This window comes from Carcharodon carcharias, chromosome 3 (genome assembly GCF_017639515.1).
Source record: "Carcharodon carcharias isolate sCarCar2 chromosome 3, sCarCar2.pri, whole genome shotgun sequence".
NCBI classification, from domain to species: Eukaryota; Metazoa; Chordata; class Chondrichthyes; order Lamniformes; family Lamnidae; genus Carcharodon; species Carcharodon carcharias.
Genome location: NC_054469.1, coordinates 20,517,864 through 20,545,499, shown reverse-complemented (window position 1 = coordinate 20,545,499; position 27,636 = coordinate 20,517,864). Strand labels below are relative to the sequence as shown.

Sequence of the window (27,636 nt, the reverse complement as noted above, 5' to 3'; positions counted from 1 at the left end):
CAAATAATGTTGACCTTTGAACTGTGCCCTTATCTGTCCTGATTAACTGCTTTGCCAGGTCTATCTTGCCCTGTGAGCCCCAGTTGGCAAGTAAGTTAATATTTTTAAGTATGCCCGGCTCATAATTTGCTATCCACATATGTTCATGCTGCATCCTATTGAAATCATGATGCAACCAAAGTTTTACTTCATTGTCAAAGATGGTTTGCTCTTTTCCTGAATTTTCATTAAAGGAACTGAATAAGAAAGGCTTTCACTTCCATAGTTAGATGGGACAGAAGCTCTCAGTAAATATAATTCACTGTTGTCGTCCATTCTAATTGCCACTTGATTATAGCAACAGTGTGAGCATTTCTATAAATTCCACTTCGATAAAATAACTTGGTGACAATTGCATTCCTTAAAAAGGTCTTTGGACTGAACAATTGCAAATTGCCCTTTCTTCCTTTAATGAAGAGGCCTGATTATTATGTAATTCTCGCCGCCAAGGGACTTCTGAAAATGATTTCTCTCCAAAAAACAGGGGCTCATTGATATTTAGCATGAAATGAACCCTGGGAGTCATTTCCCATCCTGATAAGAGTCCAGAACATACCTCTCAACTTTAGGCCTTCAAGGCTTGGTACACAAAAAGTAGCAACAAATAGAAATAGGACCAGGAGCATCCAAGAGAGGCCCATTCTAGAAGTGGAGGCTTGACACAAATTTCATCCAATGTGGACAATTGTGATTCAGCTTTAAAAAGATAGGTAGACTCAGCTCTCTGCCTTTAGGAAGTGCCTGTGACAATGATTATGGCTTTCTTGTGTGTCCATAGATCTCTGAAGGCGGAGGGGCATGTTAGTGGGGGTGGTGAAAAAGGCATATGGGGCACTTGCCTTTATCAATCGAGGCATAGATTACAAAAGTAGGGAGATCATGTTGGAGCTGTATAGAACCTTGGTGAGGCCACAGCTGGAGTACTGTGTGCAGTTCTGGTCGCCACATTATAGGAAGGATGTGATTGCACTGGAGGGGGTGCAGAGGAGATTCACCAGAATGTTGCCTGGGATGAAACATTTAAGTTATGAAGAGAGGTTGGATAGACTTGGGTTGTTTTCATTGGAGCAGAGAAGACTGAGGGGCGACCTGATCGAGATGTACAAGATTATGAGGGGCATGGACAGGGTGGATAGGGAGCAGCTGTTCCCCTTAGTTGAAGGGTCAGTCACAAGGGGGCATAAGTTCAAGGTGAGGGGCAGGAGGTTTAGGGGGGATGTGAGGAAAAACTTTTTTACCCAGAGGGTGGTGACTGTCTGGAATGCACTTCCTGGGAGGGTGGTGGAGGCGGGTTGCCTCACCAACCTTTAAAAAGTACCTGGATGAGCACTTGGCACGTCATAACATTCAAGGCTATGGGCCAAGTGCTGGTAAATGGGATTAGGTAGGTAGGTCAGGTGTTTCTCACGTGTCGGTGCAGACTCGATGGGCCGAAGGGCCTCTTCTGCACTGTGATTCTGTGACTCTTGTTTATTAATCTCATTAAGACAGAGCCTGTGGCTATTAAAAGGTGATCCTAAAGAAAGAAATTGGATTCTGGAGCAATGCACAGTTTCCACATGCTTTCAGTTTACACATGGTTGCCCCAAATCTCCCAACGAGAGACTATGTATTTGTGTTGTCAACTATTCTGACATAGTTTGATCAAAACGGGCAGAATGAACCACAGATGCAAACTATATAACTGAAAAAGTCTGCATCGTTGGTGGAAATAATCCACCAGCCATGGCAGATAAGGAAACTTGTGACTGTGAGATTGTTTGAGAAGCATTTTTACTAACACAAAAACGTTCATGGGTGCTAAAGCAACAGTAGCATGTTTTGAAGGTCACAGGAATGATCGGTGGTACATAGGGATTGGAGTCCTTTGGTCAAGCCTGAACATGGGGTTCACATCCTTATCTCAGAACTTCGACTCACCGAGGCCCAGCTTAAATGCTGAAATGTTGAGGTTTGGGGACCATTAAAATTTTCAAGACTGCGATTGGCCAATATTTTTTATTAGGCAAGGGTATTAAGGTTTCCTTCACCAAGATGGGTAAATGGAGGTAGGCTATAAATCAGCCATGAGCTAATTGAATGATGGAACAGGATCGAGGGGCTGAATGGACTCCTCCTGTTTCAATGTCTCCAGCCTTGGGCCTCTTTCAGCCTCAGGACTGCTTCACCCCTGCTCATGCCTCAAATGTGCTTTCAGCCCAACTACTTTCTCTAGGTCCCAGGGTAGTTTTGTTGGGAAGGAGCATGTCCTGGGTAGGAACAGAGTTAATTGATAGGATTGTTTAAATATGCTGTGAGCTGGAGTGACACCATTGGTCAAATGCATTCTGCCACAGATATACAAGTTAGGATTAAGATGAACAGTCTAACAATACATTTTCACCCAAAGGTTTAATAGATTCATAGGTTAATTCAGCAGGAAACTTTAAAAACATAAACTAAATGTGTTTCTGGAGAGAATGGGGTTTGAGATGTATGATGACAATCCAGGGAGATGGAGTTAATCTTTCAAAACGAAGGAATTTATAGGGTATAGCCATCTCTCCATGTTCCTCAAAATTCTGATGTTCTGGTCTACATGTCTGTTTTTTGACAGAGTGTGATAGACTAATTAAGCCGACAGATTAGGCTGTTCTTCCACAGTTACAATGCGTGTACCATCTCCTGAACTAAAGTCTAAGAGAACAAGAATAATGACGTAGAGAATGATTGGAAAGTGAGCCTCATTTTAGATAGTTGAGAGGTATGGTGTACAGTCACTCAAATATCAGCCAGGATAATACTGAATGCTTCATAATCTCATCCCTTTTCATTGACTTGTCAGAAGATACGCTGTTTGGTTCGAAATGACGCGTGAAATATTGTTCATTCCTGAATTGATGGCCGCCAACTCATTGAGAATCTGTATTGAAGCTTGCAATCATTGTAAGGCTGACAATCTCACCTGCTTCTCCACCTCACTCTTTGCCACCTTGTATCCTGAGGTACCATGCGAGGTGGCTCATGTTGTGCACGTACCTCAATCCCTTCTTCGCCAGCTAACACTGTCCATTTCCAAATGCTTTACCAGGTACACTTTCACTGGCATTTACACTTTTGAATCAATGATAAAAATATTGGCAAGAGGATTCTGCATTGATGGATTCACCTTCCTTCGAGATCCATGGAACTGGCTGGATTTCAGTGTTATTTTAATGGCGTAAGTATTAAATAAATCTGTCAAGACCAACAACTGACCTTTCTTTCTCCTCCTGCTTGCACTGTGCTCTAAGTCTTCATTAGGGAATGGCTTGTTAAGCGGTGCTTTTAATGATATAACAGGACTTTCGGTCTCTTGCTCCACCTTCTCTGTCTCTCTAGCACAGCTGATTTTTGAACTCGATTCGCCCCTGTTTTGAAAATAAGCATTTCCCTGTTCCGTTTTAAATAGTGTTGGGATGTTTCTTCACTGATAATCCAGCAGGTTGTTAAAAGTTTGTCGCAGTTTGAAACCAAGGTTTGGCGGAGTCATTCCAGTGTATAGACAGTGTTCCAGGCATGCAGTGCACTCAAGTCCCATTGTAAACTTCTTCGCAAAAAAACAGAATGCGCAACATATGTGTTTTGACCCAGGAAGAGATGTTGGAAGTTTGAAATGATTTGTGGTGAATAAATCCCTCGCATCTTTTTTGGACTTTGGTTTGGGTATAGCACTAAGAAGAGAATCGAAGTTCCTCCCCCTGTCAATAGTGCGCATCAGCAAAATGAGTTCTCCAAATACACCCAGAGAGGCCCAAATGCCCATAGAGCAGAATTCCATTTCAGAGTGATGCTACTCTCTCGTGAGCCAGCATTAGGAACTGGCAGGGCCAGCACCGTGTGCCTGGAAATTGAGATGCCTTTCCAAGGAGGCCAGCAGAGCAGATGAGTCTCCTGTGGTATACCCAAGATTAGCCGATGTGTTCCCGTTCTCCGTCTTTCCTGTATCTTTGCTTTGATGATTCTTATCAACCATTCAAATCAGTCAATAAGCCACATCATAACATCAGTCCTATCCCACATTTTTCGTTGGGAAGGAGTTTCTGGGGCAGTTGGAATTTATTGGTTAAGGAGAAACTCAATGAGTGTGATTGCACTAGAGAGAGTGCAGAGGAGATTTACCAGGATGTTGCCTGGGCTGGAGAGTTTTAGTTATGAGGAGAGATTGGATAGACTGGGATTATTTTCCCTGGAGCAGAGGAGATTGAGAGGGGACATGATTGAGGTGTATAAAATTATGAGGGGCACAGATAGGGTAGACAGGAAGGAACTTTTCCCCTTGGTGGAGGGATCAATAACCAGGGGGCATAGATTTAAGCTAAGGGGCAAGAGGTTTAGAGGGGATGTGAGGAAGAATTTTTTCACCCAGAGGGTGGTGGGAATCTGGAACACTCTGCCTAAAAGGGTGGTAGACGCAGAAACCCTCATAACATTTAAGAAGTATTTGGATGTGCACTTGTGATGCCATGGCATACAAGACTATGGGTCTAGAGCTGGAAAACGGGGTTAGAATAGTTAGGTATGACCGGTGCTGAAGGGCCTTTTTCTGTGCTGTAGACCTCTACAACTCTATGACTCTATGACTCAGAAACTCCCCCACGAGATTCAAAGATCCAGATATATATATGGTTTGAAGATAAGGTCACCACATCACCTTGTTGGTCAAAGTTGATTGGATTTTCTTTCTTTTTCATTGTTTATTCCTGTACTAAGGCACTCCACTATTATTTTTCCCATTCATGAGTAATGATTGTTACATGTCAAAATAACCAGGTCTGCGTGGATAAAACACAGCAGGTCCTTAGTCCTTAAAAGTACTAGCTGGGTTGTAATAATGTTTTAGCAGCCATCTCGCTCTGGCATTGACCAGAATGGTTTGTTTTCACGCAGCCTTGATGTGGATGTACATTCTCTTAACAATTGTCAGCTTCTTAGAAGACAGGAATTTTTAATAAGGTTACATGTCATTAAGCCCAACAAGCCTGCCCCAATTTTGATAGCCCGATCTCATCTACTAACCTTCTCAACGTATTCACACAATTCCAATTCTTTCCAGATACGTAGCTAATTGTCATTTGGATTATTTAAAGGAATGACTTGCCTCGATACACTATTGCTTGCTGAGTGAAAACATTTTCCCAAATTCCTGTTCTTACTCTTAACCCCTTGATGTGTAACATCTGCCCCCTGGCACTTAAACCTCACAGCACGGTGGGTGTACCTACGCCACATGGACTACAGAGCTTCACGAAGGCAGCTCACCACCACCTTCTCGAGGGTAATGAGGATGGGCAGTAAATGCTGGCCCAGCCAGTGACGCCCACATCCCATGGGTGAATAGAAAAAACAACCTATCGGCTTTGTCAGGCACTGTCCATAATCCTGGAAAGTGTCAGTAGGCCACCTTTTCCATGGGCTGAATCTTACATTGGTCGGGCGCACGCAATCGGCAGGCCCGGAAGCGGACACGAAATGGGCCTTACAGTTGGCGGGGCAGGTGAAAAAGGCCGAGCGGCCTTTGCATTTTTTTTGGAAACCTCATCCACGGGCGGGATGAGGTTTCCAACATCAGACAAAAGTACAATAAAGTTTTTTTCAGATTTCACTTATAAACATGCCCCTACTCATCGGACAGAGTCACCCGCAGGGACATGTTTTGCAACATTTTTCTAATCGTTATTTTTCTTTGGAAAAACTCTTCACCTGCCCGAGGCACAGCTCTGTGCCTCAGGGAGATCCTCAGGCGCATGCTCGTGCCCGTGCGCAAAGTTCACCATCGCCCTCCCACCGCCCCCCTCCCCACCCACCGCCACCACCACCACCCCACCACCCCCCCCCCCCACCCCCGCACAGGCAGCGCTGCTGCTCGCGAATCACACTGGGCGGGCCTTCATTGGCCTCGATCGCGGGCAGCTTCCCAGCTGCTCCCACCCACCCCAGCCAAGCCCGCCCGACAGGGGCTAAATTCTGCCCATGAAGGAGAGAGGGTGGAAGGATACAATGATGTTACTGGGTGAAGGGGGCAGGGTGGGAGGAGGTTCATGTGGGACAGGGGCCTGTTGGGCTAAATGGCCTGTGTCTGTGCTGAAAATGCTTGGTAACACTTTGTGAAACTGGTGCAGGAGGGAGGGGAAATCAACTGTCTTGCATTGTGATGCTATTCCAAATAACTGCGATTTGATTCCGCAGGTATGTAACAGAATTCGTACACCTAGGCAACGTTTCAGCTCTTCGAACTTTCAGGGTGTTGAGAGCGTTGAAAACTATTTCAGTCATCCCAGGTAAGAATCCCTGTGGGCTCAGCTGCAAAATATCAGCCAGTGTTCGTGGCTCTTCCCGACTCCCTCTTTCCTGCTGCTCCTGCCACAGATGTCGATGATGTGCGTCCCTTGCTTGTTAGATTTATGAGTGAATTCGCTGAACTGGGTTATGTCTCAGCATTATGAACGCTTGGAGCATTTCAAGTGCTGAAAACTATTTCAGTCATCCCAGGGTGAGATGTTAAACACCAAGGCTTGCTCTGTACTGGCACATCTAAATTAGTATAATGCAGAACTGCTGCATGAGGGTAAGGCAATAGGGACATCTCATTGGAACGATAGTTTAAAAATAAATTTATTAAGCAATGGATTTAAGTGATTTTCCTTGAGGTGCCTAACGCAGCACCTCGTCTACTGAATGATTTGAGGTTGTTAATCTCAGATTCGTTAACGAAGGAACAGGGTTTTTGTCATTTTCAATGGTACATTCCAATCTAATCCTGGCCCCATTAGTAAAGTAATGAAATAACCAGTGTCCATGGTATCAGTAACCTGGCTCGATAGGACTGAGCATGTTCCCAAGGCTATTTATATATGAACAAATGGATTGGACACCTCCAGCATCAAGCTGAAAATCGTTGTGAGGATTTGCACTTTAATTCCCAGTCACTGAAAGTTTCCTGTCTTCTTTCGATCTGCTGTGGTGTTAGTGGTTTTTGAGTGCTGTTGTTCAGACCATGCAGGCGCCTGAAGAATATTCCAATGTATGACACAGGAGAGTTACACACCAGGGGCCTAGTTGTTTGAGCACACAGAATGAACTTATCCCTCAATGCTGGGGTCGTGCAGAATTAAAGGTCTTTTTAGGCAACAGGTTGTTTCAGTCGATGTTTCAAAGATTGGGAAAGGATAACTGAACTCTCCAACACTGAGCTCTAGGCTGTGACTCAACCCTTATGGGTTTCGCCCATGTTGCACTCTGGAAGTGCGTTATTTCAAGTTTTTTTCAGATGAAGAATATTGGTGCCCTTGCAACAAAATGTGGAAGTTTCATTCTCCTTAGTGGTTTATATTTCTGATCTGCGTAGTAAATTAGTGACGTCTGCTTTGCCTTCATGCCAACCTGCATTTGGTAGTCATTCAAAATGGATACCAGCATACCAGCAAGGAAAATGTTGCTGCTTTTTTTTCAGACGTTGCTTCAGTTCAATGAAATGAATGAATACCACCTGCTGGAGAAGGCTGAGGGCACTGCATACACAGCTCTGGGTTACATTCCCTTTAACCCCTATAGGGATTGGAAACATGCAAGTTGCTGTTGGCCCAGCAGATGAATGCTTAATGCTTTTCTGTGCCACTCCCTTCTCTGCTGTTTTAACACAAGAGCTTCAACCTGTTTGTCTCAAATGGGCCAATGAGGATGATATTGGCGACAAAGGCAAGAGTGTGTTTGTCTGGTATCCAACAGCCATTTGCAGCCTCTGTTGTTTAAGCCAATTGTGACCTGTTGCATGCAATGCCATTCAGACCTAGAGGCCTGACAGGTATACAGCAAGTCACCTGGTGAGAGATCATTGCACTGCAATAGGAATTACAATAGTTGTAAACTCAACAAACTGTTGGTTTGATTCAGTGCCCCAATTTTTGCTGTCAGGACAGCCAATTGGCTTCAGCTCACCTTCCTTTTCAGATATGCTGATCATTAATGTTCCTGCCCCACGCCGGAGATAACCGCGGAGTTAATTCCTTCAACAGGATGCTCCTACCAACAATGACTACTTTCATTTTTCATGCAGTGAGTGGCTAGGATCCGGAATGCACTGCCTGAGAGTGCGGTGGAGGCAGAGTCAGTTGATGCATTCAGATGGGAATTAGACTATTATCTGTAAAGGAAAGGATGTGCAGGGTCATGGGGAGAAGTGAGTCTCTCACTTGGGCAGCTGGTGCAGACACAATGGGACCAAAGTGCCCTCTTTATGCGCTGTAACAATTCTGCAATTCTGTGAATTGTTCACAGTTATATCATCCCATGTGCGGCCAGCCCATTCACAGGAAAGCCTATCTAATTGAGAGTCACCTTGCAATGGTCTGTCCTTGTCCTGTGTATATCTATGTTTGTTATCACCACTGCAAGCTTGAGGGTCATAAAAAACTGAACATCTTTGTAAGCATTCAACTCTCTTGTGCTTCGCAAGATCACAAGACTCTAATGGGGAGAAAACCAGTGCCAGGACCACTGTTTTTCTGATATATGCAGATAGCCTGGATATTCAAATACAGTGCAAAATTTCAAAACTTGCTGATGGTACCAAACTTGGAGGTATGGCAAACAGTGAGGAAGATATTAATCAACTACAACAGGACATGGACTAGCGGGATGGGCAGACAAGTGGCAGATGGAATTTAATACAGAGAAGCATGAGGCGACATATTTTGGCAGAAGGGATAGGGCGAGGCCACAGAGACTTAATGGCACAGTCCTAGGGACCTTGTGGGATTAGTGTGCATCGCCCTCTGAAGGAGGCAGGACACACTGAGAGAGTAGTTAGCAAAGCAATTAGGACCTTGGGCTTCATAAATGGAGGCTATTAAGTACAAAAGAAGTTATCTTGAACATATATAAAACTCTGGTTAAGCCACAACTGGAGTCCGCTCCTGGTCATCACATTTTAGGAAGGTTTTGAAGCTCCTTGAGAGGTGGGAAGGAGATTTACCAGAACAGTTCCAGGGATGAGGGATTTTGTCTACAAGGTTAAACAGAAAAATGTCTTTAACTTTATTTCCAATTTCCACCCTCTCTGATCTTTTTCTTGTCAATCTCTGACTCTTCTCTTTCCTTCCGTGACTTCTCTGTTTCCGTTTCTGGGGATAGGCTATCAAATAATATCCATGCCAAGTCAACAGACTCCCACAGTGACCTCAACTACACAGCCTCACACTTCATTTCCTGTAAGGACTCGATTCCATTCTCCCAGTTTCTCTGTCTCCGTTGTATCTGTTCTGATGTTGCAACCTTCGATATAACGCTTCTGATATGTTTTCCTTTTTCCTCAACCGGGGGTGCCCCCAACCATCCCCCCTCCCCCTTCCCCTCCCACTCTCCCTCCCCTCCCCCTTCCCCTCCCCCTCCCCCGCCCTTCATGTGGTTGCCAGGGCTCTCGGCCATGTCCATTCTATTTCATGCACTTTTGCTCTCGCCTCTTCCCCTGCTACCAAAGCCACAATGGAGGTTCCACGTGTCCTAACCTTCCACCCTACCAGCCTCCGTATTCAACAGATCACCCTCCACCATTCTGCCACTTCCTCCAGCGCGATGCCAACACCAAAAGACATCTTCCCCTCCCCTTTCCACATTATGAAGCGACCATCCCCTCCGTGACAGCCTGGTCCACTCCCCTCAGTCACCCCAAACATCCCCTCCCTTTCTCCCCTTTCCATACAAGCCCGGGGGACGCAGCCCCTGTCCTTGTACTTTCTCACCTCTCGCCATTCGAGACCCCAAAACACTCCTTCCAAGTGAAACAGTGATACACTTGTACCGCTTTCAATTTAGAATTCCGCGTTCGTTTCTCAAGATGTGATCTCCTCGACATTAGGGAGATCAAACGCAGACTGGGTGACCACTTTGCTGAACACCTCCAGTCTGTCCGCAAGCGGGACCCTGAGCGTCCGGCTACTTGCTGTTTTAATTCTCCACCTTGCTCTCACTCTAACCTTTCGGCCTAAAGCCTGCCAATGCTCTACTGAAGCTCAACGCAAACTCAAGGAACAGCGCCCGATGCTGTACCGTGAAATCTTTTATCATTTAATCTCTCCTGCCCTCCTCCCTATCACAGACCTTCCCTTTTGTTCTTCCTCCCCTCTTCTTCCCTTCACTTGCTCATAACTGATCGCAGTTCTACCTTCCCCCAGTTCTAATGAAAGGTCATCGATCTGAAACGCTAACTCTGTTTCTCTCTCTCCATAAATGCTTCCTGACCTGCTGAGTGTTTGCAGCATCTTCTGTTTTCATTGAAGGAATAACCTTGTCCACCAATACAGGCACCATGTAGTCATGCCCATTCAAATATACACATAGTGCTAAGGTTTTAGTTGTTTGCTATCACAGGATCACAGAATTTTAACGGCACAGAAGGAGGCCATTCCTCCCATCGTGTCTGCACCGGCTCTCCAAATGAGTATTATGACCCTGTGCTATTGCCCTGCCTTTTCCCCGTGCCTCTGCACATTGTTTCTATTCAAATAATCATCTAATGCCCTTTTGAATGCCTCGATTGAACCTGCCTCACCACACTTCCAGTCAGCGCCTTCCAGACCCGAACCACTCGCTGTGTGAAAAAGTTTTTCTCAAGTCACATTTGCTTCTTTTACAAATCACTTTAAATCTGTGCCCTCTCGTTCTCGATCCTTTTCTAAGCAGAAACAGTTTCTCCCTATTTAGTCTGTCCAGCCCCCTCGTGATTTTGAACATCTCTATCAAATCGCCTCTTAGCCTTCTTCTCTCCAAGGAGAACAGTCCCACCCTCTCCAAACTATCCTCATAGCTGAAGTTTCTCATCCTTGGAACCATTCTTGTAAACCTCTTCCGCACTCTGTCCAATGTGTTCATATCCTTCCTATAATGTGGTGCCCAGAACTGTGCACAATACTCCAGCTGAGGCCTAATGAGTGTCTTGCTACCTTGTATAAAAGACACTAGTTAGGCTTCATCTGGAGTACTGCGTCCATACTTGAGGAAGGGGAAGATTCAAAATAATTGACAAGAAAAGTAAAAGTGATGTGAGGAGAGGTTTTTTCACCCAGAGGGTGGTTGAAGTCTGAAGCGAACTTCCTGAGAGGGTGGTGGAGGCAGGTTCGATCAAGGTATTCAAAGGGAATTGGATCGCTATATGAAAAGGAAGAATGTGCAAGGTTATGGGGATAAGGCAGGGGAATGAGTCTAGGTAGAATGAACTTTCAGGGAGCCAGTGCAGACTCTATGTGCTGAATGGCCTCCTTCTATACTGTAAAGGTTGTGTGATTCTGTGATCTTGTTCTCTCACCCCCACCAGTACCTGCCCACACATACACTGACTCATTTGTATTTACCCTGTGAGGTGGGAATGCTTTTTTAATTAAAAAAAAGGTCACTGTCTGCTTGTGTCTGGAATGATTAATTGTAGACCAAAATCTTCACAGTCTTACAGTTCTCAATGCCACAGTTTTGTTAGTGGATCATTAACGATGAAGAGAAAAATAAGGCTGAAGCATTTGCTACAATCTTCAGCCAGAAGTGCCAAGTGGATGATCCACCTCGGCCTCCTCTTCAGATACCCAACATCACAGATGCCAGTCTTCAGCCAATTTGATTCACTCCACATGAAATCAAGAAACTGCTGAAAGCACTGGATACTGCAAAGGCTATGGGTCCCGACAATATTCCGGCAATAGCACTAAAGACTTGTGCTCCAGAACTTGCCGCGCCCCTAGCCAAACTGTTCCAGTACAGCTACAACTCTGGCACCTACCTGGGTTTGTGGGAAATTGCCCAGTATGTCCTGCACCCAATAAAAATAGGAAAAATCCAATCCGGCAAATTACCACCCCATGAGTCTACTCTCGATCATCAGTAAGGTAATGGAAGGAGTCATCAACAGAGCTATCAAGCGACATCTGCTTAGCAATAACCTGCTCACTGACGCCCAGTTTGGGTCCTGCCAGGGCCACTCAGCTCCTGACATCAGTACAGCCTTGGTTCAAACAAGGACAAAAGAGCTGAACTCCAGAGGTGAGATGAGAGTGACTGCCCTTGACATCAAGGCCACATTTGAATAAGTGTGGCATCAAGGAGCCCTAGCAAAACTGGAGTCAATGGGAATCAGAAAGAAAACTCCACTGGTTGGAGTCATACCTAGCACAAAGGAAGATAGTTGTGTTTATTTGAGGTCAGTAATCTCAGCTCCAGGACATCACTGCAGGAATTCCTCAGGGTAAGTGTCCTCGGCCCAACCATCTTCAGCTGCTTCATCAATGACCTTCCTTCCATCATAAGGTCAGATGTGGAGATGTTCACTGATGATTGCACAATGTTCAGCACCAATCACAACTCCTCAGATACTGATGCAGTCCATGTCCAAATGCAGCGAGACCTGGACAATATCCAGGCTTGGGCTGACAAGTGGCAAGTAACATTCGATCCACAGAAGAGTCAGGCAATGACCATCTCCAACAAGAGAGAATCTAGCCATTGCCCCTTGACATTTAATGGCATTACCATCACTGAATCCCCCACATCCTGAGGGCTACCATTGACCAGAAACTGAACTGGACTAACCATATAAATATTATGGCTACAAGAGCAGGTCAGAGGCTAGGAATAGTGCGACGAGTAACTCACCTCCTGACACCCCAAAGCCTGTCCACCATCTATAAGGCACAAATCAGGAGTGTGATGGAATACTCTCCACTTGCCTGGGTGAGTGCAGCTCCCACAAAACTCAAGAAGCTTGACACCATCCAGTACAAAGCAGCCCACTTGATTGGCACCACATCCACAAACATTCACTCCCTCCACCATCATCTACAAGATGCACTGCAGGAATTCACCAAGGCTCCTTCAACAGCACTTTCCAAACCCACCACCTCTACCTCTAAGGACAAGGGCAGCAGTTAGATGGGAACACCACCACCTGGAAGTTCCCCTCCAAGTCACTCACCATCCTAACTTGGAAATATATCACCGTTCCTTCACTGTCACTGGATCAAAATGCTGGAACTCCCTCCCTAGCCACATGAACTGCAGCAGTTCAGGAAGGCAGCTCACCACCACCTTCTCAAAGGTAATTAGGGAGGGGCAATAAATGCTGGCCCAGCCAAAGCCCACATCCCATGAATAAATTTTAAAAAAGAAACAGGAGCTCTCGTTTCTTGTTGAAAAAAGGAACATTCACTTGCTAAGTGTCTCCCACCTACATAGACCTATGCCCTCACACATAGTCCCACCAGTTCATCAAGAAATAATTTAAGTTACTTGAATGTAACTCCACTGCCCTGCACCCTGATATGACATTGGCATACAAAAGTTTAAAGCGTTCATTTGAAATTCCTCTCTCTGATGCTTTAACAATGGCATAAATTCAATTACAATAAGTTGGTGTCCCTCTGCCTCATTTTCCCCTGAATGATACAGGGGGGACCATGTTCATTATTCATATATTGCTATTCCTTGAACCCAGCTTAGGGTCATGTCCACTCTCTATCTTTCTTTCATATACACACAAACATTCAATGGGGTATTGCAAACGCTATACCTTTGTTCAAAAAAGGTTGTAAAAGTAAACTTCAGTGGTGGGGAACCATATGGAGACAATAATCCAGGACAACACTGACAGCTACATGGTCAAGTGCAGATTAATTAAGGAAAGCCAATACAGATTTGGTAAAGGCAAATCTTGTTTAACTAACTTGATTGAGTCTTTTGAAAATGTAATGGAGAGGGTCGATGAGGGTAAATTGGTTGTTGTGGTGTACGTAGACATCCAGAAGGCTTTTGATAATGTGCCATATAATAGGCTTGTCCGCAGAGTTGCTGCTAATAAAGTAAAAGGGCCAGTGGCAGCATGGATAGAAAGTTGGCTGAGTGACAGGAAGCAGAGAGCAGTGGTGAACGGTTACTTTTTCAGTCTGGTGGAAGGTGCATAGTGAGGTTCTCCAGGGGCCTGAGCTAGGACCATTACTTTGCTGATATATATTAATGACCCAAACTTGTATGAACAGGGCACCATTTCAAAATTTGCAGTTAACTGGGAAGTATTGTGAACTGTGAGGAGGATAGTGATAGACTTCAAGAGGACATGGACAATTGGTGGAATGGGCAGACAGGTGGCAGGTAAAAATGAATGAACAGAAGAGTGAAGTGATACATTTTGGTAGCAAGAATGAGGAGAAGCAATATAAAATAAACAGTAAAATTCTAAAAGTGGTTACGGGAGCAGAGGGACATGGGAATACACACACAAGCTGCTAAAGATGGCAAGACAGGTTGAGAAAGTGGTTCAAAATGCTGATAAGAGTCTTGACTTTATTAAATAGAGGCATAGGAGACAAAAGCAAGTATGAAACACGAGGTTGGGCTCAAATGGAACCTTGTGTCCATGTCCAGACATCACACTTTAGGAAGGATGTGAATTCTTCAGAGGTGAAGAAAAGTTTCTGAACGATGAGAGACGTCATTTACATGGATACTGGAGGAGCTGGAGTTGTCCTCTGTGTGAAAAGAAGGTTGAGGGGAGATTTCATAGGGATGTTCAAAATCATGGGAGTTCTGGACAGAGTAGATAGCGAGAAACTATTCCCATTGATGGAAGGGTCAAGGACCAAAGGGCATAGATTTAAGGCATTTGGCAAGGGAAGCAATGCTAATGTGAAGAAGAGGTTTTTTTTTGTGCAGCGAGAGGCTAGGATCTGGAATGCACTGCCTGAGAGTGTGGTGGAAATAGATTCAGTTGTGGCTTTCAAAAGCGAATTGGATAAGCACCTGAAGCAAAAATATTTGCAGGGCTACGGGGAAAGGATAGGTGAGTGTGGGACTAGCAGAGCTACTCTTACAGAGGGCCAGCTTGGACATAATGGGCCAAATGTAACCATTCTATGATCCTGTAATGGTTCTCATTTGTGTATAGGTTCAGTAATAATTACCCAGTTCCTCTCACTCGCTCATATGGGGATAGACGATGACATTGTACAAAAGTTTAAAATGAGCAATAGGGAGTCAGTTATGTGTTTTTACATTTTCCCAAGCTGTTGACCCTATGACCTGTTTTAGGCTATCATACACCGTCGAGAACTAGCCCATAGCATCACAAGAGACACCTCCCTTCATACTCTTCTCCTGTAGGAAAATTGGAACTAGGTAGCCTTTCTTTGTGTAAAGGAATCTGATTCCAAATTTAGGAATGAATTTTTTTTTTTAACTTACTCAAATCTTCTTCAGAAATGTTGACTGCCCCCCTTGCAAGAATCTCTTGACTCCCTAAAGCTGATGTATCTAGAGAATAACAAACTGCTCAGAAACTTCGATTGGAAAGAATGGCATTGTTTATTTTTGTTCGGTTACAGTTGCCTTGATGGCTCAAGTGGGCTTGTGCAATGATGTTATGACGCACTGCGTTAGCAGAGAAGAGTCGTGTGATACAGTTGCTGTCCATTACTCTCGCTGAAGGTGATAAACTGTCACTCAATATAATAGCAGCTGAAGCAACTGGAGCATATGTACACAGAATGTAATGAAAGTCAGAATAAGAATATAGCACAGGCTGAATGCTACTGGCTTGCGCATTATGGATTGTTTCTGAAATTTGCATCCTTTGATTTGAAAATCATGTGCAAAAAAAAGTTGCTCTATCCAAGAACCCATAATCACAGCAATATACTAGCTCAGCTGACAGCTCTCTTGGCTCTAGATCAGAAGGTTTCTGAACCTGAGTCACAGATCAACAAAGGGCCATACAATCAAGGCTGACCTCCCGACTTGTTGGAGAATATCAATAATTTGTGCGCATTGATTGAATTCATGAATAGCCATTCTATCCCGTTACTAGTTAAATTAATTGCAGCTCATCTTCCATGTTATACTGTGATTATGTAGGAGAGATGTGAGGCCTAATGGCAACACAATTATTCTCTATTAAGAGACAACTGTTGCAGCAGCAGTTTCTAAATATGCAGCCTGTACCCCAGTTACATAGAAATATAGAAACTAGGAGCAGGAGGAGGCCATTCGGCCCTTCGAGCCTGCTCCGCCATTCATCATAATCATGGCTGATCATCCAATTCAATAGGCTGCTCCCGCTTTCTCCCCGTACCCTTTGATCCCTTTCATCCCAAGAGCTATATCTAACTCCTTCTTGAAAACATACAATGTTTTGGTCTCAACTACTTTCTGTGGTAATGAATTCCACAGGCTCACCACTCTCTGGGTGAAGAAATTTCTCCTCATCTCAGTCCTAAATGGTCTATCCCGTATCCTGCCACTATTTTCCACGTGCTCAGCTATTAAATATTTTATAACGGACTCTAGAATTTTCCCCACTACTGACATCAGACTGACTAGTCTATAATTCCCTGTTTTCTCTCTACTTCCCTTTTTAAATAGTGGGGTTACATTAGCTACCCTCCAATCTGTAGGAACTGTTCCAGGGTCTATAGAATCTCAGAAGATGACCACCAATGCATCCACTATTTCTAGGGCCACTTCCTTAAGTACTCTGGGGTGTAGATTATCAGGCCCCGGGGATTTATTGGCCTTCAATCCCATCAATTTCCCCAACACCATTTCCCTACTAATACTGATTTCTTTCAGTTCCTCCCTCTCACTAAACCCTGTGTTCCCCAATATTTCTGGTATGTTATTAGTGTCCTCCTTTGTGAAGGCAGAACCAAAGTATGTGTTTAGTTGGTCAGCAATTTCTTTGTTCCCCATTATAAATTCCCCTGTTTCTGACTATAAGGGATCTCTTAACACCATGACGGAGGCAGAAATGCATTGCTATGGAGCGTTGCTGGTGTCCTAGCTGGCTACTCCTTACCTCTAAGAATGACAAGGAAATTACTGTGGGTCATCACACTGATCAAACTCTTAGAAGCCTTATGCCTTCCATCTACAGAACCATTCATCACCGCCATTCAGTATTGGAAATGCTGCACGATTATTACATAGGAGGACCTCATTCAACCCCCTGAGCCTGTTCCCCCGTTCAGCTAGATCACAGCTGACCTGTACCTTAACTCAAAGTCTCTGCCTTCACTTCATAATCCTTGATACTGTACCTTCCGATTTGAGTCATGAAAATATCAGTTAACCCCCAGCATTCACAACTTTTTAGAGTTTGTGGGAAAAAGTGCTTCCTGATTTCACTTCTAGCCAGCCTAACTCTAAATTACGATACTGTTTTTTTTAAGATTACTCTGCTCTGCGTCCCCCACCAGAAGAAATAGTTCCTCTGTATCTGCCCTATCAAATCCCTTAATCATTTTATACACCTCGATTAGAATATTCGTCAAATGAAAAAAGTGCTGCAGATAGCGTCTGACCAAGGTTCTGTACGAGTGTAGACTCACTCCTCACTTTTGTATTCCAAACCACTTGAGAGAAAGGCCAACATTCCATTAGCTTTTTTGATTGTTTTTTTTCACCTTTGCACTAGCTTTTAGTGACTATGTACATGAACGCCTAAATCCCTTTGCTCTTTATCAACTACTCATTTCTCACTGTAAGGAATATATTTTCATTTGCCTGGCCTTACACTTTCGCACACTGAACATCATCAGCCATCTCACCTACATTGCCTAAGTCCCATTATGACTTCCTCTTCCTCCTACACAACTTACTGTGCCTCCTAACTTAATGTCAAATGCAAACTTGGATATACAACATAGAAACATAGAAGCTAAGAGCAGGAGTAGGCCATTCAGCCCTTCGAGCCTGCTCCACCATTCGTTATGATCATGGCTGATCATCCAACTCAAAAGCCTGCTCCCGCTTTCTCCCCATACCCTTTGATCCCTTTCGCCCCAAGAGCTATATTTAACTCCTTGAAAGCATACAATGTTTTGGCCTCAACTACTTTCTGTGGTAGCAAATTCCACAGGCTTGAGGACTTGGGGTGGTCATTGGTTGGGAGGTAGGAGACAAAGAGTAGGGATAACTTGTTCTCTGATTGGTGGTAGGTGACAAGTGGTGTCATTCTCTGGGTGAAGAAATTTCTCCTCATCTCAGTCCTAAATGGTCTAGCCCGCATCCTCAGACTGTGACCCTTGGTTCTGGACTCCCCCACCATCAGGAACATCCTTCCTGTATCTATCCTGTCTAGTCCTGTTAGAATTTTATAGGTTTCTATGAGATCCCCCCTCATTCTTGTGAACTCTAGCGAGTATAATCCTAACCGACTCAATCTCTCCTCATATGTCAGTCACACCATCCCAGGAATCAGTTGGGTAAACCTTCGCTGCACTCCCTCTATAGCAAGTACATTCCTTCCTCAGATAAGGAGACCAAAACTGCACACAATATTCCAGGTGTGATCTCACCAAGACCCTGTATAATTGCAGCAAGACATCCCTGCTCCTGTACTCGAATCCTCTGGCTATGAAGGCCAACATACCATTTGCCTTCTTTACCGCCTGCTGCACCTGCATGCTTACCTTCAGCGACTGGTGTACCCAGATCTCATTGCACATTCCCCTCCCTCAATTTATGGTCATTCAGATAATAATCTGCCTTCCTGTTACAATGCTCTACTTGTTCATCCAAGTCATTGATAGATATGATGTAAAACTAAAACCCTATGATAGATCTCTGAAGAACACCACTTGTTACCTACGACCAATCAGAGAACAAGTTATCCCTATTCTTTGTCTCCTACTTCCCAAACAATGACCACCCCAAGTCTCAAGGTTATATCCAATTCCATGTTTCTTGCAGATGATCTCCTTTGCAGGATTTTGTCACATTGTTTTTGTAAGTTCATACAGACAAAATCCAGGGACAGTCTGCTATCGACCACATAAGTGACCTCCACAAAACTCTCTTTGGTTGAATGATACTTAAGGGCTCAGTCACTCCGTCTTATATAGTAGCTTCCAGTAACTTGCACACAATTGATATTAAACTAGCAGGTCTGTACTTACCTGATTCCTCTTCCTTTCTATTCTTAAATAACAGTGATATTTATTTATTTGCAATTTAGAAATAGTATTCTTGAATCTAGAGAGGCTTGAGAAATTATAATTAATGCATCTGCAATTTTCTCACACATTTCTTTTAATACCCCAGGATGGAAACCATCTGGTCCTGCACACATGTCTATCATAAATCATATTATTTTCTCCATTACTGCTTCTTTTACTTATATTAAGCTCATTAAGTTCCTACCTGGGGCTTATTATAGGTTCCCTTGTACCATTAGTATTTTGCCCCCTCTTCCTCCACTGTGTAAACAGATAAAAGATATGGCTTTTAACACAGTTATGCCATCCTCTTATCATCCATTGTAGTCTCACTCGCTTCAGCTTTGATGGGCCTATGTTTCCCTTTACAATCTGTCACTAGGGGTGGAATTTCCTGGCTCCCATCCGGCGGGAACAGGGCTGTAAAATGCTCCAAACTGTTCTAACCTCCACTGACCTCCCACCAACGTAAAACTCTGCCCTTAATAGATTCATCAGGAGTCTGTCTTTTAGCTTTGCTATCCCTTCCAACTCTATTTTAATATTCCCTTTTTACACCTCTTAACACTTGCGTTATGTCCCTCTCTTGCTGTTTATAACTCTTCCAATCTGTTGGATTTCCACTTTTCTTCGCATTTGTATATTTTTTTCATTTTTCAGCTTTGCTACTGTCAATGACCTCATTTGTTGTCCGTGTTTACTGAGAACACCATTTTTCTTTAATTCATTCATGGGATGTGGGTGTCACTGGCTGGGCCAGCATTTATTGCCCATCCCTACTTGCCCTTGAGAAGGTGGTGGTGAGCTGCCTTCTTGAACCGCTGCAGTCCACGTGGTGCAGGTACACCCACTGTGCTGTTAGGGAGGGAGTTCCAGGATTTTGACCCAGCGACAGTGAATGAACGGCGATATATTTCCAAGTCAGGGTGGTGAGTGACTTGGAGGGGAACTTCTAGGTGGTGGTGTCCCCATCTATCTGCTGCCTTTGTCCTTCTAGATGGTAATGGCCATGGGTTTGGAAGGTGCTGTTGTGGGATCCTTGGTGAATAGGAGCAGGAGTAGGCAATATGGCCCTTTGAACTTGCTCTGCCATTCAAGATGATCATGGCTGATCATTTACCTCAATTCCACCTTCCCTCACAATCCCCATATCCCTTAATACCCAAAAATCTATTGACCTCCCTCACAAATATATTCAATGACCGAGCTCCCCGTGGTAGAGACTTCCAAAGGCTCACAACCCTTTGCATGAAAAGATTTCTTCTCACCTCCATCCTGAATTCCCAACCCCCTGGGTTCTGTGCCCTTGTGTTCCAGACACCCCAGCCAACCCCTACGCTGCCAAGCCCCTTAAGAATGCTTACACGTTTCAATTAGATCACCTCTCATCCTTCGGAAGGAAAGTTGGGCCTGGTCTATTCGATCTCTCTGCGCAGAATAATCCCCTCATCCCAGGAATCAATCCGCTGCACTCACTCCACAGCTGGGATAATCTTCCTTAGTTAGGGAGATTTAACTGCACATCTTTTCCTTTTAGTATCAGTGAATGTTTTGCGTTGTAACAAAGACTTCTTTAAATATTTCCCATTGCTTGTCCGTAAGTTTACACAACGTCCCAGCCCAGTTTACCTTCAGCCCTCCAAATTTGCCTTGCTTGAAGTTAAAACTGGGGGTCAGAATTTGACAGTCCTCCTGCCGGTGGGTTTGCCAATGATGGAGGTGTGAAAGGTGTGGGGGGGGGGGGGGCTGTAAAATTCCCTGGGGGGTGGTCTTCTCGCCATCCTCCTGCATGCCCCCAACCTGTCCGCAATTTTATTGTGGTGGGGTGGGGGGGGGGGACGGGGGTGCAGTGATGGCAGATAAAGCCTAGAGTGGCCTGCCAGCTCTCGCCCCAATTGAGGCCCTTGAGCTGCCCAGTTACTGGCCTCTTTTCAGCATCAGAGGCTACAGTGGACCGGACAGGCACTGCAAGCAGTGCCCAGAGTCAGAGAAGTCCCAGCAGTCCAGAACCAGGTAAGTGTAGAGATCTCGAGGTGGGGGGGGGCTGAAGTTGAGGCCCCAGCAAGCGGAGGGGGGATTTGGGAGAGGGTGGGAAGAGGTAGGGATGGGGTTGTTGGTGGAGAAAGCGGGGGATGGAGGGAGCAGGGGGCAGACCTTGTGTGGTGGTAGGGGGGAGAGGGCGGTGGGGTGATAGGGGGCCTGCCCAATGTTGAAAGGGGGCTGTTTCTGGAGGCACCCCTTCCCTACCTTCCCAGCCGAGGCCTGAGCAGGGTCACTTTGAGGGCTCCCCCACCCCCATCGTCCCCCAAACCGCAACCCCCCCCCCCACACACACACACACACACACAACCGCCCCCCCCCACCCCCCCCCCCAAAGCCCTGAACTCCACCCGTCAACCTGAAAACTGAGGCTGGGCAGGAAACGGTCCTTAAGTGGTCATTAATTGGGCACAAAGGACCTCAATTGGCTCAAGGACAGGTAGGCCGGCCTGGGTCTCACCCATCCCACTGTGAAATTGGGATAGCTCGGGGCGGGTGGGACTCCAGTGGGCCGGCCATCCAAGGAATTTAACAGGCCCAGACCCACCTGCAAACCCAGTGGGACAACATAAAATTCTGGCCCTCGGGAGTCAGGACCCGTGGTAGCTCTATTCGATCGTAGAATGGTTACAGCATCGAAGGAGACCATTTGGCCCTTTGTCTCCATGCTGGCTCTCTGCTAGACCGACTCACCGAGTCCCACTCTACCTTTTCCCTGTACCCAATTTTTCACCCTTCAGGTAATTATCCAGTTTTCATTGGAAAGGCTCAATTGAATCTGTCTCCACCACGTTGAAGTTTCTCCTCACGTCGCTGTTAGTTCTTTTGCCAATCGCCTCAAGTGAGTTTCCTCTGCTTCATAATCCCTCTGCTGGTGTAACTCTGAAAGATATCACCCCAGAAAATGGTCATCGTTCTGATTCTGAGCTATGTCCTCCCCCACACCCCCACCCCAGTGTAACACTGAGCTGTTTCCCCCACACCCCCACCCCAGTGTAACACGAAGCTGTTCCCCCCCCACCCCCACCCCCGTGTAACACTGAGCTGTTTCCCCCACACCCCCACCCCAGTGTAACACGAAGCTGTTCCCCCCCCACCCCCACCCCAGTGTAACACTGAGCTGTTTCCCCCCCACACACCCCCACCCCAGTGTAACACTGAGCTGTTTCCCCCACACACACCCCCACCCCAGTGTAACACTGAGCTGTTCCCCCCCACCCCCACCCCAGTGTAACACTGAGCTGTTTCCCCCCCACACACCCCAACCCCTGTGTAACACTGAGCTGTTTCCCCCCACACCCACCCCAGTGTAACACTGAGCTGTTTCCCCCCACACCCACCCCAGTGTAACACTGAGCTGTTTCCCCCCACACACCCCCACCCCAGTGTAACACTGAGCTGTGTCCCCCCACACACCCCCACCCCAGTGTAACACTGAGCTGTTCCCCCCACACACCCCCACCCCAGTGTAACACTGAGCTGTTTCCCCCCACCCCCACCCCAGTGTAACACTGAGCTGTTTCCTCCCCCCCACCCCAGTGTAACACTGAGCTGTTTCCCCCCACCCCCACCCCAGTGTAACACTGAGCTGTTTCCCCCACCCCCACCCCAGTGTAACACTGAGCTGTTTCCCCCCCACACCCCAGTGTAACACTGAGCTGTTTCCCCCCACCCCCACCCCAGTGTAACACTGAGCTGTTTCCCCCACCCCCACCCCAGTGTAACACTGAGCTGATTCCCCCCCCACACCCCCACCCCAGTGTAACACTGAGCTGTGTCCCCCCCACACCCCCACCCCAGTGTAACACTGAGCTGTTTCCCCCCACACACCCCCACCCCAGTGTAACACTGAGCTGTTTCCCCCCACACACCCCCACCCCAGTGTAACACTGAGCTGTGTCCCCCCCACACCCCCACCCCAGTGTAACACTGAGCTGTTTCCCCCCCACACCCCAGTGTAACACTGAGCTGTTTCCCCCCACCCCCACCCCAGTGTAACACTGAGCTGTTTCCCCCACCCCCACCCCAGTGTAACACTGAGCTGTTTCCCCCCACACACCCCCACCCCAGTGTAACACTGAGCTGTTTCCCCCCACACACCCCAACCCCTGTGTAACACTGAGCTGTTTCCCCCCACACACCCCCACCCCAGTGTAACACTGAGCTGTGTCCCCCCCACACCCCCACCCCAGTGTAACACTGAGCTGTTTCCCCCCACACACCCCCACCCCAGTGTAACACTGAGCTGTTCCCCCCCACCCCCACCCCAGTGTAACACTGAGCTGTTTCCCCCCACCCCCACCCCAGTGTAACACTGAGCTGTTTCCCCCCCCCCCCCCCCCCCCCGTGTAACACTGAGCTGTTCCCCCCCACCCCCACCCCAGTGTAACACTGAGCTGTTTCCCCCCACCCCCACCCCAGTGTAACACTGAGCTGTTTCCCCCCACCCCCACTCCAGTGTAACACTGAGCTGTTTCCCCCCACCCCCACCCCAGTGTAACACTGAGCTGTTTCCCCCACCCCCACCCCAGTGTAACACTGAGCTGTTCCCCCCACACACCCCCACCCCAGTGTAACACTGAGCTGTTTCCCCCCACCCCCACCCCAGTGTAACACTGAGCTGTTCCCCCCACACACCCCACCCCAGTGTAACACTGAGCTGTTTCCCCCCACCCCCACCCCAGTGTAACACTGAGCTGTGTCCCCCACACACCCCAACCCCAGTGTAACACTGAGCTGTTCCCCCCCCACACCCCACCCCAGTGTAACACTGAGTTGTGTCCCCCACACACCCCAACCCCAGTGTAACACTGAGCTGTTTCCCCCCACCCCCACCCCAGTGTAACACTGAGCTGTTTCCCCCCACCCCCACCCCAGTGTAACACTGAGCTGTTTCCCCCCACACCCCCACCCCAGTGTAACACTGAGCTGTTTCCCCCCACACCCCCACCCCAGTGTAACACTGAGCTGTTACCCCCCCACCCCCCCACCCCAGTGTAACACTGAGCTGTTCCCCACCCCAGTGTAACACTGAGCTGTTTCCCCCACACACCCCCACCCCAGTGTAACGCTGAGCTGTTTCTCACCACACCCCACCCCAGTGTAACACTGAGCTGTTTCCCCCCCCACCCCAGTGTAACACTGAGCTGTTTCCTCCCCCCCACCCCCACCCCAGTGTAACACTGAGCTGTTTCCTCCCCCCCACCCCAGTGTAACACTGAGCTGTTTCCTCCCCCCCACCCCCACCCCAGTGTAACGCTGAGCTGTTTCCTCCCCCCCACCCCCACCCCAGTGTAACACTGAGCTGTTTCCTCCCCCCCACCCCAGTGTAACACTGAGCTGTTTCCTCCCCCCCACCCCCACCCCAGTGTAACACTGAGCTGTTTCCTCCCCCCCACCCCCACCCCAGTGTAACACTGAGCTGTTTCCTCCCCCCCCACCCCCACCCCAGTGTAACACTGAGCTGTTTCCTCCCCCCCACCCCCACCCCAGTGTAACACTGAGCTGTTTCCTCCCCCCCACCCCCACCCCAGTGTAACACTGAGCTGTTTCTCACCACACACCCCCACCCCAGTGTAACACTGAGCTGTTTCCTCCCCCCCACCCCAGTGTAACACTGAGCTGTTTCCTCCCCCCCACCCCAGTGTAACACTGAGCTGTTTCCTCCCCCCCACCCCCACCCCAGTATAACACTGAGCTGTTTCTCACCACACCCCCACCCCAGTGTAACACTGAGCTGTTTCCTCCCCCCCACCCCAGTGTAACACTGAGCTGTTTCCCCCCACACACCCCAACCCCAGCCCCCACTCCAGTGTAACAGAATTTCTGGCCTAGCCAATCCCAACCATGTCCGTGAAGGAATCAAAAAAAGATTGAAAACTTCAAAACTGAGATGGACAGTTTTGGTGGTTTTGTTAAGGGAGAAGAGACAGTGGAAGGCAGGTGGAGTTAAGATACAAAGCATCCAGGGTCAAATCAAACGATGGAACATTGTCGAGGGGCTATGTTCCTGCGAAACCCTGTTTGATTGGAAACCGAGTACCTTTTTGTCCATCAGAGAGCACGAAATAGGTGAAAGGAAAAGCTTTGCATTTGCACATGGCCCCTGTCCCTCCATCAGGCCTCTCTTACGCACTCCACGTCCAGTCAATTCTTCTTGAAGCATCACGGCTGAAGTCCAGTGGGTCACACTGGCTGAAGTAGTGGATGTCCCATCTGCAGCCCCTCAAGTGATCGGACTGGGAGGGTGGCCCTTAAGGTTGGACTTAAGTTTAATGTAAGAGTCATGGAGTAATTCCATCGAGCTGAATAATCATTGAAAATTTACTTCCGTTTGGTTGCCTCCTCAATGAGGTCTCTTTCCTTTTATTCGTTCATGGGATGTGGGCATCGCTGCCCAAGCCGACATTTATTGCCTGTCCCTAACTGCCCTTGTTTAGCCCTAATTACCCATTGCTGTGGGTCTGGAGTTACCTGTGGGCCAGACCAGGCAAGGATGACTGATTTCCTTCCCTAAAGGACATTAGTGAACCTGGTGGGTTTTTACAACATGGTGAGCATCTGACTTTTAATTCCAGATTTTGACTGAATTCAAGTTTCACCCCCTGCCCTGGTGGGATTCAGACCTGGGTCCCCAGAGCATGACCCTGGCTCTCTGCAATACCAGCCAGTGATAATTCAGATTAAGAAAGCTGGGCACACGGTTGTCATGATGGGACATAATACACAGCAAGTGTGGGAGTAATGGTCTTGCTGTGCTAAACCCTCCTCCTTTTTTATTCTTTACACCTCCTGGCTTGGCATTTTATCTTTTCTCTGCTACATATTAGTCAGCATTCTTGAGCACAGCATAAAACTTCCGCCCTGTTTGGTGGCTGTGGGAGTCACAGCAGGCCAGGCTGAGGTGAGCTAGCACAGTGGTTACGTCACTGGATTAATATAGAAGCCTTGACTAATGATCCAGACGCATTAGTTCAAATCTCACCATGACAGCTGGGGGATTTAACTTCATTTAATTTGAATAAAATCTGGAATTAAGTCAGCGAGTCGCAGTAATGGTGACCACGAAACTGTCAGCGATTGTTGTAAAAACCCATCTGGTTCACCGATACCCTTTAAGGGAGAAAGTCTGCTGTTCTTACCTGGTCTGGCCTAATGTGCCTGCACACCCAGGGCATAATGTTCCTCCACACCCAGGGCCTAATGTTCCTACACACCCAGGGCCTAATGTTCCTCCACACCCAGGGCCTAATGTTCCTCCACACCCAGGGCCTAATGTTCCTCCACACCCAGGGCCTAATGTTCCTCCACACCCAGGGTCTAATGTTCCTCCACACCCAGGGCCTAATGTTCCTCCACACCCAGGGCCTAATGTTCCTCCACACCCAGGGCCTAATGTTCCTCCACACCCAGGGCCTAATGTTCCTGCACACCCAGGGCCTAATGTTCCTCCACATCCAGGGCCTAATGTTCCTGCACACCCAGGGCCTAATGTTCCTCCACACCCAGGGCCTAATGTTCCTCCACACCCAGGGCCTAATGTTCCTCCACACCCAGGGCCTAATGTTCCTCCACACCCAGGGCCTAATGTTCCTACACACCCAGGGCCTAATGTTCCTCCACACCCAGGGCCTAATGTTCCTCCACACCCAGGGCCTAATGTTCCTCCACACCCAGGGCCTAATGTTCCTCCACACCCAGGGTCTAATGTTCCTCCACACCCAGGGCCTAATGTTCCTCCACACCCAGGGCCTAATGTTCCTCCACACCCAGGGCCTAATGTTCCTCCACACCCAGGGCCTAATGTTCCTGCACACCCAGGGCCTAATGTTCCTCCACACCCAGGGCCTAATGTTCCTGCACACCCAGGGCCTAATGTTCCTCCACACCCAGGGCCTAATGTTCCTCCACACCCAGGGCCTAATGTTCCTCCACACCCAGGGCCTAATGTTCCTCCACACCCAGGGCCTAATGTTCCTCCACACCCAGGGCCTAATGTTCCTACACACCCAGGGCCTAATGTTCCTCCACACCCAGGGCCTAATGTTCCTGCACACCCAGGGCCTAATGTTCCTCCACACCCAGGGCCTAATGTTCCTCCACACCCAGGGCCTAATGTTCCTCCACACCCAGGGCCTAATGTTCCTGCACACCCAGGGCCTAATGTTCCTCCACACCCAGGGCCTAATGTTCCTCCACACCCAGGGCCTAATGTTCCTCCACACCCAGGGCCTAATGTTCCTCCACACCCAGGGCCTAATGTTCCTGCACACCCAGGGCCTAATGTTCCTCCATACCCAGGGCCTAATGTGGCTCCACACCCAGGGCCTAATGTTCCTGCACACCCAGGGCCTAATGTTCCGCCACATCCAGGGCCTAATGTTCCTGCACATCCAGGGCCTAATGTTCCTCCACACCCAGGCCTAATGTTCCTGCACACCCAGGGCCTAATGTTCCTCCACACCCAGGCCTAATGTTCCTGCACACCCAGGGCCTAATGTTCCTCCACACCCAGGGCCTAACGTTCCTCCACACACAGGGCCTAATGTTCCTCCACAACCAGGGCCTAATGTTC

General features: G+C 47.5%; 1 protein-coding gene across 4 annotated transcripts in view; it reads left to right on the top strand.

Moving 5' to 3' along the window:
* Window positions 1-27,636, top strand: part of scn5lab (sodium channel, voltage gated, type V-like, alpha b) — a 273,446-nt gene that overhangs the window by 55,909 nt on the left and 189,901 nt on the right. For all 4 annotated transcript variants that reach the window (XM_041183161.1, XM_041183162.1, XM_041183164.1 and 1 more), the window contains 2 exons: window positions 3,110-3,238; window positions 6,247-6,338. In XM_041183161.1, coding sequence (XP_041039095.1) covers window positions 3,110-3,238; window positions 6,247-6,338 — 221 coding nt within the window. The remainder of the gene's footprint in view (window positions 1-3,109; window positions 3,239-6,246; window positions 6,339-27,636) is intronic.